General features: G+C 38.6%; 1 protein-coding gene across 2 annotated transcripts; it reads left to right on the top strand.

Annotated features, from left to right (window-relative positions):
* The first annotated feature begins 15,955 nt into the window (after window positions 1–15,955).
* LOC147639022 (uncharacterized) lies at window positions 15,956–17,901 on the top strand. 2 transcript variants are annotated; one of them, XM_086786678.1, is made up of 3 exons: window positions 15,956–16,345; window positions 16,893–17,103; window positions 17,358–17,901. In XM_086786678.1, the coding sequence occupies exons 1-3, from the start codon at window positions 16,037–16,039 to the stop codon at window positions 17,693–17,695; spliced, it is 858 nt and encodes a 285-aa protein (XP_086642804.1). In that variant the 5' UTR covers window positions 15,956–16,036; the 3' UTR covers window positions 17,696–17,901. The 2 variants fall into 2 exon arrangements, with proteins under 2 accessions (XP_086642804.1, XP_086642798.1); XM_086786672.1 differs by having other exon boundaries at window positions 15,957–16,345; window positions 17,280–17,901.
* Window positions 17,902–18,379: the final 478 nt, after the last annotated feature.

Below are 18,379 nucleotides of genomic sequence, written 5' to 3'. Positions count from 1 at the left end.
TGTCCAGATATCCGTGGTGGGCGAGGCCTCGAGTGTGGGACCCTACCCCGCGCAAGAAGTGCTACTGCCCGCTGCTAGCACCCCTGAATTCGTTGTGCAGTGGGGAGGATAGGGATCTCACAGCTGGTATCAGAGCAAATTGGCTAATGAGGATCAACCAAGAAGCCAAAAATGTCAAAAATTTATAAAGAAGCAGTAAAAGATTGTAATTGCATGATAAAATTCATACAAATTGTTATTCAGACTGAAATCCATAAACTACTAATTGGGTCTTCAGATGGAAGGCATGGAATCCCTGACTTGCTTGAGGCCTAGACATGATGGTATTTACCTTATAATTCCAAGGATCGTGACTACCTGTATATACCGAGGATATAAGTGCAGCTCTTTACTGGCAGTATATACGAGTAAATCTAAGACTTGAAATTATAAGCATAAATGCTATCTAGATGATGAATTCGAATGTGGTTGATATGATTTTTAAATTCTGGTTGAGAACTGATGAGTTGAATTGGATTCTGATTAAAAAATGATGATTCTTGAATTTTGATTGTAATAAGATGAGCAAAACCATAATGAGAATGAATGGGATGAGTCCCTGTGATGATGTTCATAATTGGAATGACGTTAATGACTCGTCCCTGTGATGAATGGGACGAGTCCCTGTGATGATGTTCATAACTAGAATGACCTTAATGACTTCAGCAAATCACTATAGGATTAGTGGATTGTGCTAACAGATTGCTACTGTTAACACTTGACCCAGTGGATCAAGTTAAGGGATGTTAAATTAAAAATCTGTATAATTGAAAATTCCCATGGAGTACTGTTCAGATAGAAAGTTTGGTCTAATGGACCATTATTGTGATAAGGATTTAAATGATATGATCCGAGTAAATTGGAAAGAGTTGTCCTCTAATTTTGCAAGATGAGGACATCTCCCCTTTTTTTAAGTGGGGTAGGATGTAAGATTCCTCCCTCCAGCTCTTAAGATGTGCAGGTGTAAGAACCTCCCCTTTTGATCTTATAATTATTCCCCTCTCTGAAATAAAAGAAATATCTTGTTTTACCGTGTTTTGGCCTAGAGAGAGAAAATATCTAGAGGGAGGTAATTCAAAATTGAGATATTTTTGGATATAAAAATCTTCCTAGTGTCTAAAATGGTTTCCCCTGAAACAGAAATTCAAAAAGAACTTTCCAATGTGCAATTGGAATTATTTGAAAATAGGTAAAAAGGACCTTAGGTTGAGGGTCCAAATTTTCTAAAAATTTTGAATTAAGGTTCCTATGGACCAATAAAATTAATCCAAATGTAGGGAGGAGATAAATTGAAGAATAAAAGAAAATCCCCCAAAAATGAGTAAATGCTCACATAAGGTGAAGAGTTGACTAAGGATAAGATTTATTAGTTAAAAAAGAAGAGATATTTAGAGAAAATGAGGCATTTTTGACACCTCAGTGTGGGGAATTCCCCTCATGAAGGAGGCGCCTATTTCACATGTGTGGATGAGTTTTAAACTCACAAATAATGAGATATTTTCATCTCTTCTCTCTCCTATTTCAACTAGATCCAAAAAGTAAACTAAACTGATCTAAAAATGGTCAAAAAGTGACCAAACTGATCTGGAAAATTCTAGAATCATATTGCTTGGCTAGAGGCTCACTTTTTCCTATAAATAGAAGCTTCCTTCCTTGTAAAAGATTAATAGCGTTTATGCACTGTTCCTCTACTCCTGCCCAGAGGAGTCAATATATTGAATTTACTTGATAATTCAATTGTTTTTGACTAAATCCTCTCCAAAAGAACAGGTGTCCACTCTTGCTACAAACAAGAGTAGCACCCTCAATCGCTCAAGCCAAAGGAAAGCTTACAAACTCCATGTAAGCTTAATTCTTACTTATTGTGAATTTTAAATCTATGGTTTTCTTAAATTTTATGCTTTGAAAATGTTTGAATTAAAATCTGATGCTATGCCTTGATGGAAAGGCCACCCCCTTCTCTTCTTTACAATTCAACCCTTCTTAATCCTAGAAAGTTTAATTAAATGAATGATTAAACTCTTTTCACTGTTTACTCTCTTAATTTTTAAAAAATGGAGTAGATTAGAGATAAAAGAATTCAAATTGGATTAATTCAATTCATAAATTGAATGTTAAAATTGAGAAATGGACAGCCATACAAAGGAGGTTATGGCAAAATTTTCTTAAATTTTGTGAAACTAAAGTTTATCATTTGGTCCGTTTGTGCATTCTAAAAGAATTATTTTTATTTCAAAGTGTTATTCCCATTAAAATTAAATTTATGCATAGAAACATGCATAAAGGAATTTATTTTTATTTCAAAAGAGTTATTCTCATTAATTTTGATTTTATGCATAGAAAGATACATAAAGAAATTTAATTTTATTTCAAAGAGTTATTCTCATTAATTTAAATTTTATGCATAGAAATGCATAAAGGAATTTATTTTTATTTCAAAAGAGTTATTCTCATTAATTTTGATTTTATGCATAGAAAGATGCATAAAGAAATTTATTTTTATTTCAAAAGAGTTATTCTTATTAATTTTAATTTTATGCATAGAAAGATGCATAAAGGATTTTTTTAATCAAAAGTTTTATTCTCATTAAAAATAAATTTATGCATAGAAAGATGCATAAAAGATTTTTTTAAATTCCAAAAGTGTTATTCTCATCAAATTTGATTTTATGCATAGAAAGATGCATAAAAGATTTATTTTTATTCCAAAAGTGTTATTTTCATTAAAATTGATTTTATGTATAGAAAGATGCATAAAGGATTTATTTTTATTTTAAAAGTGTTATTTTCCTTAAAATTGAATCTATGCATAAAAGGATTTTTTTGAAAGTGTTATTCCCATTGAAGTTGATTTTATGCATAAATAGATGCGTAAAAAACAGATAGATGGGAATGAATGGATGGATGGATGTGATGTGAATAGAGATGATGAGATGTGAGGTGAATAGATGTAATGAGATGTGATGTGAATCAGATAGATGGGAATGAATAATTGTGATGAGATGTGATGTGAATCAGATAGATGGGAATGATTGAATGGATGGATAAGATGTGAATAGAGATTATGAGAATGTGAGGTGAATAGATATGATGAGATGTGATGTGAATCAAATAGATGGGAATGAATGGATGGATGGATGTGGTGTGAATAGAGGTGATGAGATTTGAGGTGAATAGATGTGATGAGATGTGATGTAAATCAGATAAATGTGAATGAATGGATGAGATGTCATGTCATGTGAATCAGAATGTAAATGAATTATATGATATGTGAGTGAATGTATGTGATGATAATGGATGTGAATGTGTATGTAAAGAATGGATATGAATGTGTATGTGAAGAATGGATGTGAATGAGTATATGAAAGAATGGATAAAGATGAGTATGTAAAGAATGGATGTGAATGTGTATGTGAAGAATGGATGTGAATGAGTATGTGAAAGAATGGATGTAGATGTATGTGAAAGAATGGATATAGATGTGTATGTGAAAGAATGTGATGTGATGTAAAGAGATGCACTGTGAGATCCCATTACCCCCTCTATGCACCGGATTCCCGGATGGTAGCAGAGGCAGAAGTAGCTTCCTAATACATGGGGCAAGGTTTCCCACTCAGGGCCTCGCCCTCGAATGTCCGGGCGCATGAGACTAAGCTGGTGGTCATTTTGAAAACCGAAACCGAGAGAATTTTCCATGCCCGGAAAACGGGACGATTCCACCATTTTGATTTTCTTAACAAATTTTTCTATCGCGGTCAAGATACTGAACTAACCTTCATCTGATTAAATTGGATAGAAAGGAATCTATTACAGACTCAACTTGAATGAATCAACGCTTTTTTCCTAATTGAATCAGGCACAGCCGTTGATCATTTCATTAGAGAAGTCTTCAGGTTATTATTTAACTATTCGAGTTCTAAGTGTAATCTTATTAATCAATTTTATTATTAAAACTCTACTGATTCCAGCACCCCATCCTGCCCATGGGTTAGCCACCGCCCAACCACTGGAATAGTAGAGCCAGACAAGTACTCACCCACCCATAATTAAAAACCTTTCTTAACTTTTGTTTTAGAATATGGATACTCACACACTCCTCTTTAAACTTTAATCTATAAAACAATCCATTGACAAAGAATTACTGCGGGTACAGATGTCACAACTCAAAATTTCCATTCAATCCTTATTTCTCACAAAACAGTATCACTCTGGACTCTCCGTTTTGAGACGAGCAGGTCAACAACGAGATCCAGTAAAACAGATTACAATAATTTTCTCGTCATCCTTCATATATACATCTTTCACGACATACGCATGGGTGTCATCGGCACCGCGAGCCCGTGCATCGCCTGGTCAGAACCCTCCAAGATCCTCCTTAGGTGTCCTAGCACTTCACTCAGGGACCGCTTCGTTGGCCCTTGCCCATCGTACTGGAAGCACACCATTTTACACCATACCCAGGCGGGTCAAGACCTGGGCAGGTTTTTGCCGCATGAGCCGTCCTTTGAACACTCCCCGGCCGCCGCTCACTGTTGCAACCGAACTTCCCTTAGAACACACATATACCAAATGCTCCCTCTAGCATGCTGGCGCAAGACAGTCCTTTAAGAAAACAGGGTTTCTATGCAAGTTTTCAGTTTTGATTTTCTTTAGAATTTAATGAGTATATCTTAATTCCGTATCCCAAGACTTCTAGATCACAGGTCTGGATTCCCAAGCAAAATTCCTCGAATTCAGTAATCTTGATCCTCAGATCAAAATCAAAGGTCTCAACTTAGCTTCAGATTCGGTGGATGATTTGAGTGTAGATTACTGAACTGGTCGTCACATCGTCCATTCTTGAAACTGACAAAGGAGTTATGTCTTGGTCATAGTCTGATTCAGGGTTTGAGTCTGGAAAGGTTCTCCCTGAACTATCTTTCTCGAAGGTAATATTTCAATTACTACTTTACTGAATTCAAAACTAAACATGAATTCCTATGAGAAATAAATTAGTCATTTATCTAAAATTCCAACTTCGATAGTTTTTCTGAATTAATTAAAATCACCACCACTAGCATCATCCTGAGACAAAACTTAAGGAGACATGTAACACAAAAAGAATCATGACATGAACTCTTTCTTCATTGATGTGTCCATGCATTCGAACCAAATCATAGGGCCCAAAAGAGAGTACCCACATTGTAGAGGTTACACAACACCCATGCATGGCATCAGTATGGCATACTTGAACTTTAGAAAACTTCTAAGAACCTTCAAGTGGCAAGACTTACACTGTGTGCACTGCCTTACTACCACCCTTATTGACATCTTTGCCACGGTTCTTTGGACAATTTTGTTTATCATGATCAGCCCAACCATGCAAATAAAATATAATTTTTCCTTTTTAGCTTGCTCATAATCCTATGGTTGATAAGAGACCCCTTGGCCTTCTTAACTACATCATTACCTTTTTTGGTCCCCTTTCATTTGATCCCCTTAGAACTATGGAAGTCAGATGCTCCAACCCAAGGTATCTTGGCGGTGCATTTCTTCTCAATATTTGCTCTCGTGTCGGGAGTATGTTTTCTAATGGCCTTGTTATAGGCACCTCTCTTGTCCCATTGCCGTGTGCAGGCTGTAGAGAAATATCGAGAAAAAGCCTCCTCGAAAGTGAGAGAGGAAGCCTCTTCACTGACTTGTAGAGTGACGGCTCTTCTCTAGAGAGAAAGAGAGAGAGATGTAACAGTTTGTCCTTGATTGCTGCCAACGGGCTGCCAGAAACGAGACACAGAGATAAATATGTTGTTTCTCTGCACAAACAGCCCCCCTCCCCCCTTCTTTTTTTTTTTCTCTCAAAAAAACTTGGCTACCGATAGCCGGAAGGACGACGGCTGTGTTGCTTTTGCAAAAAATGGCGCAAGACTGTTGTGGCTTGGAGTTATGGCTGGCTGTTGCTGTTGCCTTGGCCTTAATACTCTCCTCGGCGCCGCTGACAACAGGCACTATCGCGCCCCCTTTTTTTTTAATACCTTGGCCGCCGTTTTGGCTATACTCCCCTGCTGTACACAGCAGTTTTAACTAGCCGGATCTGGGTGTCGTTACGCTACTGTGGCCGACTCCGCAGCGAGTAAAAGGAAAGAGATAGGTAGCTGGCTCTTTGCGCTTGGCCTCGTTGTCGGTGGCCCGCTAAGGACCGGCTACTAGTAAGAGTAGCCAAGGTGCCATGGAGACACCCAATGCAACTCCAATTACCCAGACAAAATATTGCAAGGCATAGGACATGTATAGGACATGTATTTCTTGCAAGGCAAAATATTGTATAAAGAAGGCTCTTAATCTTGTCGCACAGGTCGTCACACAAGTTGTGTTGAAACTTCGACCTAGTTGTATATTCCATATTGAGACAGAAGGCTCCATGTCACGAGGTAAACCATATGTTGTATGAATTTCTGAGACCCCATCTTTTCCAGCTTGCAAACATATGTACTATGTGTACTTACGAGTAATGGGACTAAGTCAAAATGAGAACATGTTTATGCATCAGCCCAGGATTTTAAAGAACCAAGTACAGTTTGCACTCTCAAGGGAGAGAACATACCCATGATTTGCGTGGAGCAGGAGTGAATTCTGCCTTTTGGATTTTTGTGAATATCCTACCAATATAGCATGATTTTGCATCCTTCTATTTATTAGCATGGCATAGCATAGTAGTCCGTGTATTTTTTGTATATGCTTAATGTCAGTAATCCTTTTGTACAAGCTCGAATCTCAGCTACATTTCTTTGTAAATGATAATGTAACAAGGATAACCAATTGGTTCAACAAGTATGTAGTCCCTTTATATACTTTAATGAAGTAAATAGAAGCTTCAAAAAGTTATTAAGCACTATAAGTTCCTTGAAGTAAATAGAAGCTTCAAAAAGTTATTAAGCACTATAAGTTCCTTGAATGTCTTCGATTTTTGTAGTAATTGTAGCCATGTTATCATATTTATCATATAATACATCAATAATGGTGTATAGATCAAGTGAGTCCCAGGCCTTATGGATTGGGACAATGGTATTGGTAGACCTTGTGCGTGGGAAGCCCCCCCCCCATTTTTTTTCCTTTTAATAGTGTTATTGTATCCAACATTGTCTCTGTGTTGCCTACTTATTCACCTAAAAGTTTATTTTGTAATAATTCATGCCTGATGCCACTGACATATGATGCTGATCATGGACGACAAAGATCCCATCCAGCTCAAAAACAACCCATCCCACTAGCATATATCCCATCTAGCACGTATACAATACATCTCGTCTGACACGTATACAGTCCATATGGAGTCCATCACACTTACAATACAGCCTGTCTTGCACACATACAACTTATACTACTCATATGCAATCTATCTGGTGTCGTATAGCCCCTCCTGCACATATACAACCAATCCAAACATGTCATACGGCCATCTCACACATATATAGCCTATCCGATGCACACATGCAAGACCACACTCACATGCAGTCCATCGTGCACACGTACAACTTATATTGGACAATACAATCTTTACGTGCATATATAACACATCTCACACACATACAGCCTATCTGACACACATAAAACCCATCTCATGCCGATATAGCCCCTCCCACACACATTAGTCGTTTTAGCTCTCACAAACAACCCATGTCATGGCCATTCAGCCCATGGTGTGCACATATAGCCCATCTAGATTACAAACAACCGATCCCACATTTATACATCCCATCTCGCATACACATGTAACCTATCTGTGCGCATACATCCCCTCTCGCACACATACAACCAATCCAAACATATCCTATGGCCATCTCACACATGTATAGCCCATCCCATGCACACATGTAGCATCACACTCACATGCAGCCTATCGTGCACACCTACAACTCATATTGTGGTCACATGCAACCTATATAGTGCCTATACAGTCCATCTCACACACATACAACCCATCTCATGCCCATATAGCCCCTCCCACACACATGTAGCAAACAACCCACCTCATGGCCATACAGCCCATCTCACACACATATAGTCTATCTAGATTACAAACAACCCATCCCACATGCATGTGTCCCATCACGCACACATATAGTCCATCTAGATTACAAACAACCCATCCCTCATGCATACATCCCATCATGCACACACACAATCTATGTGGTGCCCATATAGGCCCTCCCATATACATACAACCCATCCATCTTACAAACAACCCATCTCGTGTGCACATACAACCCATGTAGAATCATAAACAATCCATCTCATCATCTACTATCTAGATCACAAACTAGCCCATCTACCTTAAAAATAGCCCATCCCATTGGCATACATCTTGGCTTGCACATAAACGGCCCATCACATGCACACATGTAGTCCATCATACTCACATGCAGCCCGCCCTGCACACATACAACTTATACCGCCTTATCTGGTACCCTTATAGTCCCTCCCGCACATATACAACCAATCCAAACATGTCATATGGCCATCTCACGCATGTATAGCCCATCCCTCCATGCAAACATGCAGCATCACACTCACATGCAACCCGTCTTGCAAACCTACAACGCATATTACCCATGCACACATGCAGCTTGTCGTGCACAACACCTATAACTCATATTGGCCCCATACTGGTCATAGGCAATCTACTCGGGGGGGTCACTATATGTAAAATATCCCTATCGCGTGCGTTCACGGCTTATATTTTAAATCCCTTATTTGTGAAATTTTTAATCTATATAATATCCCCTTTTCTTTATGAATTTGTAATTTTTTTTGAAAAAAATTTAAATCATACCCTTATGTAAATATATTTCTGTAAGTTTCATAAATTAAAATCATGCTTCTGTTGAACGCACGTGATATTCACATTTTTTTGTGAGTGACCCCCCCCGAGGCAATCTATAACTCATATTGGCCATATTGGCCATCTAGATTACAAACAACCCATCCCACACATCCATACATCCCATCACGCACACATACACGCTATTTGGTGCCGATATATGCCCTTCTGTATACGTACAACCCATCTATCTCACAAACTACCCATCTTGTGTACATACATCCCATCTAGAATCATAAATAACCCATCTCGTCATCTACCATCTAGATCACAAACTAGCCTATCGAGCTTAAAAACAACCCATCCCATCGGCATATATCGCGTCTCGCACATACAACCCATTCCACACACACATTTAGTCTTTCATGCTCACATGTCTTGCACACATACAACTTATACCGCTCATATGTAACCTATCCGGTGCGCATACAAGCCCTCTCGAATACAAAACCAATCCAAACCTTGGGTCCACGCCAGCAAAACCTTGGCACCAAAAGCTCGCCAAAATGAAAACAATTCGCTGCCAAATGCTCGCCAAAAAAAACCTCCTTCACTAGTAATATTATTGCACTAAATTTGGGGTGTGAATGCATCATTGCCACCGAAGCTAAACCATGATTCACTAGTAGTATTATTTCACTAAATGTCTACAACATGGAGATGGTAGGACCATTTATTAGGCCAACTTCTTGGGGTATTTTGAACAAACAATCTATTTGGAAAACCAATCCCTTAAATTGCAAGTTTTGTTCTTGAGTTTGCACTGTAGTTTCAAGGCGTATCATCGCTACCAAAGCTAAACCATGTTTACAATTGTTGAGAATGTCCATGACATGGAGATGGTATTACCATTTTGTGATAAAGAGGATCCTACATTGAAGTATCTCTATGATGTTTACCAGAAAACACTATTAGCCAGCTACACCAAAAATTCCTCATATTAAAGGCCTTCCTTCTCCATTTCTAAGCCCTCAACAAAGATGTTAATTTTTCAATGCCATATTCTTCATCAAAGGAACGTGGTTCTTTATCCGATTCCACAATCTCTCAACCACTCCCAAAGATGCTCCTCAAATCCTATCTACACCAAGGGTCGAATTTCACTTTGGAGTCTCAACATTAATAGATTTTATTGTATGTTATCATGTTGTAGATTACATCCATTAAAATTAAGGGAAAAGAACCAAGGACTAAAGGGTAAGGGAAGAAAGAAGAGAAGCCAGATGAGCCTTCATAGAGCTTGGCCAACTAGAATCTACGAGACTAGAAAAAGCAAAGGGTGGAAAATGTAGGACAAGTCATCAATTTTCTTGAGCACTTCTCACAGACTTCTTGGATGCTAATTTGAGATGAAAATCAAAGTATCCAGGAAAAGTTCCAGAATGCCATAATTAGTCTTCAGACCACTCTTCATGGGTTTCAAGCCATGGCTTCAGTGTACATGGGATAAATGACAGTATTGAAATACAATCTGATTTTTTTCCCATATTATTTTTCTACACTTATCCAATGGCTAGGGGAATATGAAATTTGATTTTAGGTACTTTTGATATGTTCCAATGTGAATTTCTTATATTGCCTAAATGTCCATGTGAGTGATCATGGGAGCTGTTAGTCTTTAGTGACTTACATTGTAGTTTGTCCTTCAAGTGTGCTTTCCTATATTTCCAATGTGTTTTGCCTACTGTCAGCAATACCATCTCTACCCTATGCAATGCCTTGCCAATTCACCATGGTTTATTGGTGGCCCCTTTTTGTCAATATATGCCATGGAAGAAAAACAATCTCAAAGTCACACGGACATGTATTCACATTAATTTCCACATGTATTTATATATTCACATACACACACATGCATACATCCTAACAAAAATATATACATCCACATGTATTTATATATTCCATCCTTTTGTTATATACAGATTAAATAGACTAAAAAAATTAGACAAGAACAAAACCACCACATACAAATTGCATTCAACCCATTCCAACCATATATAGAACATATGGAACATATAGACCACACAAGGATCACATTCACAATATGTACATTGACCAGATACAACACACATATATAGAACATATGGAACATATAGACCACACAAGGATAACATTCACAATATGTACACTAACCAGATACAAAGCACATATATTTTCACACATATAAACCATTTAGACCACACATCGAATGCAACAATCACATAAAAACCCATTCTCACCATATGCAAAGTGAGTAGAAATATCCACACTCGCTTTGTAGGAAAACACAATCACAAACACAAAAGCCAATTAACAATACTACATTGATAAACACATAAGTGAATAAAAATAGAAGCTAATAAACACTCACTCTTACATGCAATTAATTCCCAAATTACATGGAGCATAAAAACCAAACATACCACACTGCGACTATACCAAAAGCACATAAAGATCAAATGGAGCCCATCCTTGTTATATACAAATTAAATGGACCGAAAAAATTAGACAAGAACAAAACCATCACATACAAATTGCATACAACCTATTCCAACCATATATAGAACATATAGACCACACAAGGATCACATTCACAATATGTACATTGACCAGATACAACGCACATATATAGAACATATGGAACATATAGACCACACAAGGATAACATTCACAATATGTACACTAACCAAATACAAAGCACATATATTTTCACACATATAAACCATTTAGACCACACATCGAATGCAACAATCACATAAAAAGGTCACATGGATCTCTTTCTAACCACGCAAGCCTTACCAAGATGATATATGTGCTTAAAGATCTTGTGCAATCCACTCCGGCAATGTACATATAAACCTACAAACCACATTGGATGACACCAAGTATGTAAAGTCTTGTTTTAACCATGTACATATATGGACCATATAGAGACCACACCAAGAGAACACCGAGCATGTAAAGATCTTGATTAGCCCATTCCAAAACCACATAGAACATGTAGAACACAACATTCTGACCATGTGCAAACCAACATGGAACATGCATAGCACATCATTAGAAGATCAAGCATATAGAGATTACATAGAGCCCATTCTAACTACATATAGAGTCAATTAGACTATGTAAAGGACACTTGGAGATGACCAACCATATAGAAATCACATTGGACCATGTAGACCACAGATGGAGATAATGCTAACTGCATAAGATCATGTGTAGCCCATCACCATAGTGTACTCACCAAAAAGACCGTAGGGACTAGATATGGGCTATACAAAACACACATATTAAGGTTATATGTAGCCCATTTTGACCATGTATGGGGACACATGGAGACAACAATTAGCATTTAAAGATCTCGGGAAACCCATTTTTTAACCATGTATAAAGACCACACGTCCTATGTAGTAGAGCATACCATGAGAAGACCAGGAATATAGACACCCATTCTGACCATGTGTGGATCATATGGAGTATATAGAGCACATCACAGAAGACCAAGCATGTGAAGGTCACATACAACCCATTACACATATGTAGAGACCATATAGACCATCCAAGGTTATGGACGATACTCCATTCCACACATTTCTATATGTCCCATACATGGTTTGAATAGGTTGTATGTGATCTCTATAAGCTCAGTCTTCTCATGGTGTGCCTCAGATGACAATCCATGTGGTTTGTTTATGGTCGGAAACGGACTGCCCACTTGATCTTTACGTGCTCGGTGTCGTCTCAATGTTGTTCTCTATGTGGTCCATGTGATCTGTATATGGTTGGAATAGGATCTATGTGATCTCTATATGCTTGGTCTTCTTATGATGTGCTTTATGTGCCATGGTCCATGTGGTCTCTATGCATGTTTGTAATAGACTGCCCAAGATCTTTACGTGCTTGATGTGCCATCTCGTGAGGTCTGTACATTCCATGTGTCATGTACATGAGTGGAATGGGCTCTATACAGACCACACCGAGACAACAAGGAGCATGTAGGGGACATATAGCCTATAGAGACCACACCGAGACAACAACGAGCATGTATGGGACATATAGTCTATAAAGACCACACCGAGACAACAATGAGCATGTAAAGACCTCAGGTAGCCTCTTCCAACCATGTACAGAGACCACATGGACCATGTAGCAAAAGAGACCATGGAAAGAAGCATATAGAAACCCATTCTCACCATATGCAAATCACATGGACTATACATAGAACACCAAGGGAAAACCATATATATGGACCATCCAAGGCCATGATCTATGACATCATGCATGGCCATCATGTGGATGATACATGTATGTCCATGGTACACATGATAACATGTATGTCTATGCCATGTTACATGTTGCATAGACTCATGGACACGTCCAACTGCCACATCATCAGAGTAGTCCATATAAGCAAAACCCATGGAACCAAACCTCGCCAAAAAAATGCTCACCACTAAATGTACACCAAAAAAAGGTCCCCCACATTTTTTCTCACACCCACTCTTTATTAATTTATCGCGGTATACCCTTTTTTCTTTCATGATTTTTGAGATGGCTAGAATTGAACACCACAATAAACACACTACCTACTACTAGGTGCCTCATGATATTGTCGAAGAAGATTCAATCCCACGATCTTAGGGAGGCACTTGAACACTTCCACATTTTCTCTCACACCCACTCTTTATCAATTTATTGTGGCATACCCTTTTTCCTTTCATGATTTTTGAGATGGCTAGAATTGAACACCACAACAAACACACTACCTAACTACTACATGCCTCATGGTATCATCCAAGGAGATTCAATCCCATGACCTTAGGAAGGCACTCGAACACTTCCACCATCTAGACTACCGATTTTTGGCAATTACACTAAGGACTCCATTCTTCATCATGCTTTGAGTTCATGTCACTTTGAGTTATCTATAATTTTTTAACTGATATCTAAATTGGCTTGAGTAGCTTTAACCTGAGTGGCTCAACTTTGACACGTAACACTAACAATTCTATGGAAAGCTCCTATAGATTGTCCTTACTTTACAAAAATTTAGCTATTTTTTTTAAAAGGCCCAAAATTACTATATTTGAGAGAAAGATTTGCCAATTTTTACTACATGCCAAAACCAAGGAAAAAAATAAAGGCTAGTCTTCGCCAACTGGCTATTTTTTAGGGTTTTCCTATAAACAATTCTCCTGGCATCTTAGAACATTCGCTCAAATTTTTACCGTTTTGAAGGGTTTTAGAAAATATTTGCCCAATTTCGGACACTTTAGGGCATTTTTTGAAAGCATTTGCCCCATTTTCTATAATTTTAGATATCTAAATTGGCTTGAGTAGCTTAAACCTGAGTGGCTCAACTTTGACACGTAACACTAACAATTCTATGGAAAGCTCCTATAGATTGTCCTTACTTTACAAAATTTTAGCTATTTTTTTTAAAAGGCCCAAAATTACTATATTTGAGAGAAAGATTTGCCAATTTTTACTACATGCTAGAACCAAGGAAAAAAATAAGGACTAGTCTTCGCCAACTGGCTATTTTTGGGGTTTTCCCATAAACAATTCTCCTGGCATCTTAAAACATTCGCCCAATTTTTACCATTTTGAAGGGTTTTAGAAAATATTCGCCCAATTTCGGACACTTTAGGGCATTTTTTGAAAGCATTTGTCCCATTTTCTATAATTTTAGATATCTAAATTGGCTTGAGTAGCTTAAACCTGAGTGGCTCAACTTTGACACGTAACACTAACAATTCTATGAAAAGCTCCTATGGATTGTCCTTACTTTACAAAATTTTAGCTTTTTTTTAAAAAAAAGGCCCAAAATTGCTATATTTGAGAGAAAGATTTGCCAATTTTTACTACATGCCAAAACCAAGGAAAAAAATAAGGGCTAGTCTTCGCCAACTGGCTATTTTTTGGGGTTTTCCCATAAACAATTCTCCTGGCATCTTAAAACATTCGCCCAAATTTTTACCATTTTGAAGGGTTCTAGAAAATATTCGCCCAATTTCGGACACTTTAGGGCATTTTTTGAAGTAGCTTAAACCTGACTCAAGTTTGACACGTAACACTAACAATTCTATGGAAAGCTCCTATAGATTGTCCTTACTTTACAAAATTTTAGCTATTTTTTTTAAAAAAGGCCCAAAATTGCTATATTTGAGAGAAAGATTTGCCAATTTTTACTACATGCCAAAACCAAGGAAAAAAATAAGGGCTAATCTTCGCCAACAACTGGCTATTTTTTGGGGTTTTCCCATAAACAATTCTCCTGGCATCTTAAAACATTCGCCCAAATTTTTACCGTTTTGAAGGGTTTTAGAAAATATTCACCCAATTTCAGACACTTCAGGGCATTTTTTGCAAGCATTTGCCCCATTTTCTACAATTTTAAATTTATATAGGAGGAATAATCGCCAACCCACCTACACTTATATATTCATGGATGCATCTTATTTTTCACCTTGGTTAGAAAATAAGATGCAAAATTTCAAAGATTTGTCAATGTTTCAAGTTCATATAAAAAGTACAATCTCCAATCTATCTATATTTATACCAAGATATTCTCTTATAAAGTACCATGTTCGTAGGGTTTGCTACATGAAATTGCTATGTACCACGTGTGTTCAAGACGTATTCAACATTTTAAATACACCTATAGAAAATTGAAGTGCAAATGTTTTAGCCACCAATCCTACTTAGGTCTCAAAGTTAACACAAGTTCTTAAGAATTTATATTAACACCAACGGGGCAAGCATGGTCTTAGGATTATACCATGGTTGATCTTGATCTCTATTTAGACCCATTACCTATCCTGGGTCCTTGCTAGCCATTCCAAATTTTTGGAATAAAAATATTTCATGGGGGGACCACATATCGCTCTAAGATATCAAGTATTTAAATTGTCTAAATAAGTTGCAATATCAAACTGAAATGTTGCGAGAGATTACGGCACGTGGCATAGCTTGGTTTGAGCACGTGGCGTAGCTTAGGTTCTAAAGTCTGAAAAAGGAGCTTACGACCGACCTATTTCACCGACTTCTCGTCGCGAAAAGCTCATATTAAAGCAAATCAAAGACGAAGCGATACTATAACGAACACACACGCCACACACCGACACCCACATCCGCATCTCAGAAGTTTGAACGGCTAGGATGGTCAGAAGAGCAGCTCTTATCAACAACGGGAGGGCCGATGAATTGCCAGTGATAAACAGCGCCAACATCTTCTGCGCACTCGAGAGGAAGAAAAAATCCGGCAAGAAGAACAAGGACAGCGTTAAGGCCACACAAGAGCAGCAGAATCATCAACAAGAGCCTGTACAAGCCTGGACGCCAAAGCCCGTCTCCGTCACATCCTGGGCCGACTGTGAGGACGATGACGATGATGAGTTCTTCGCCTTGCCTGCGCTTCCCCCTTTGCCCTCACAACAGCCACAACAAGATGAGCTCAGCCAAGTAGAGGTACGCCCTTGCACCCCCCTCTCTCTCACTCCCCCCCCACCCACCATGACCATATGTATGTATAGATACACGCAAGTATGTGGGCATACACGTCTGTATGTAGACATATGGGCATGCATGTGAAGGATCCCCTTTCATTTTCTGTCCTGCACCTCTTCCTCTTCTTTCATGGGTGCGTGTATGCATGGATGTATGTATGCATGCATGTGAAGGATCCCCTTTCATTTTCTGTCCTGCACCTCTTGTATTCCCCAACTTTAAGTCTTAGATGGCTCACATTAAACTTCATAAAAGAGATCAATGTAGCGTATTTTTGTATTATTAAGCAAGGTCTTACTGTATCAAAGCGGCCAATATATAGCATTGTGGATGGACGAGCATAGATCGCTGGTGAGAGAGAGAGAGAGAGAGAGAGAGAGAGAGAGAGAATAGCTTCATGTGTTCACAGTGAGGATGATATAGGCTTGCCTTCTTGCGATGATTCGAAGGAACCTCTTATGTAATCTGTTTCATTGTTGAACACATTTATGGCATGCATGATTAACAGGAAAGCGAAGAGGATGAAGAGGAGTCTGATGGAGAGAAAGGAGATCAAGAAACAGAAGGAAATGCAGCAGCGGGTAGTGATTCAAGCTTTGTGGTAACTACAGCACACGAGCCTGATAAGCAGCTGTCAAAGAAGGAGCTGAAGAGGAGAGAACTTGTGGAACTAGATGCAGTTTTGGCTGAGCTTGGCCTCAATCAGGAGTATGAAAATGGTATATTTCCATTGACCTTCACATGATAGTTGTATTCTTTGCAAAAAGCTTTGATCACCTGTGGGTGGGGGGTTTCAGGCGAGTGGACCAGACATACATGCGAGTGCATGTGAGAGAGAGAGAGAGAGAGAGAGAGAGAGAGAGAGAGAGTTTTAATCACAAGTTTCTTGCTTTAGGCTCAAGGAAGAACTCCAATGATGAGAAGAGCCAATTGGGGATAAGCGGGCATATAATTGGTGAAGTTGAAAATGCAGGAAGTGGTGCATCCCTCACTGAAAGTAAATCTTCTAGAAGGCGCAAGGCTAAGAAGGAGAAGTTACCCAAAGAGGAAAGAGACGAGGAGTTACTTTTGCATACAAATGTGCTGTCAAGACCTGATACATCTACAGAAGAAGATGCAGGATTCAACTCAGTGCCTTCAGACGCAAAGGAGGTAATTAAAAGACTGGTTTCCAAGAAGAAAAAGAAGTCTTTTAAAGAGAGTGATGGAGCAGCAAAAGCAGCTGTAGCAGAAGCGAGTGCAAGGGCAGCAAAACTTGCCACTTCAAAGAAGAAAGAAAAAAGCCATTATAACCAACGGCCTGCAAGGTGAGAGATGAGGGAAACAAGAACTTTTTGATGTCTTTTAGAATTGTAGAGGTCCCCAGCCATGAGATTACAAGCCTTTTGTAAACATCAGACTAGATGATTCTTTTGTAACATCAATTTGTAAGTGCAGCTGAATAACTAATTTGATGTGGCTGCGACCCTTCTCGCTGTAAAATTTTTATGCATATCAATGTGTGCCCACATGCTTTATATCTTTGTTTCTTCGCCTTTATTGCTTAAAATTATGTTGTTTTGTCTTGCTAGGTATGATGCATTATGTGTGCATTAATCAATGCTTAGGTTTGACCTTAGCTTTTCTTTCCTCCTCCCTAGGATTTGAGTGTCACGTGCATCCTGCACTTGGATGCCATAGGGCCATAACTGTATGGCAAATGCAGGAGTGGTAATTCTTAAGCCCCAGTCTGCAATGAGTCAGCCAGGGATCCAGTTTAGGGTCCATGGTCAGGTGTACAATGCCCTTACATGGTCATGGTTAGGTGTGCATGTTGACCCACACTCAAAAGTGTTACCCTTTGGAATGATGTAGAGGCCTGGGACACCAAATTTAGTTATTAGGAACCTTTGTGTTTGCCTACATATTGAATGTAGGTAAAGGGGCAGCCCTAAGGGCACCCTAAAGTCTCAGGGGCCTTGCCTACAAAGTGGGCAGCCCTTAGAGGCTAGGGGC

Source organism: Cibotium barometz, chromosome 4 (genome assembly GCF_041138505.1).
Source record: "Cibotium barometz isolate CiBa-2024 chromosome 4, ASM4113850v1, whole genome shotgun sequence".
Taxonomy (NCBI): Eukaryota; Viridiplantae; Streptophyta; class Polypodiopsida; order Cyatheales; family Cibotiaceae; genus Cibotium; species Cibotium barometz.
Note: the sequence above shows the minus strand (reverse complement) of the source record. Positions and strands in the feature narration are given on the sequence as shown.

Bases quoted from the DNA above. Each gene is read 5' to 3' on its own strand.
- LOC147639022 (XM_086786672.1), top strand. From the start codon at position 16,037: ATGGTCAGAAGAGCAGCTCTTATCAACAACGGGAGGGCCGATGAATTG. The intron at 16,346-16,892 runs GTACGCCCTTGC...CATGATTAACAG, and splicing joins ATGAGCTCAGCCAAGTAGAG to GAAAGCGAAGAGGATGAAGA. The intron at 17,104-17,279 runs GTATATTTCCAT...TTCTTGCTTTAG, and splicing joins CAATCAGGAGTATGAAAATG to GCTCAAGGAAGAACTCCAAT.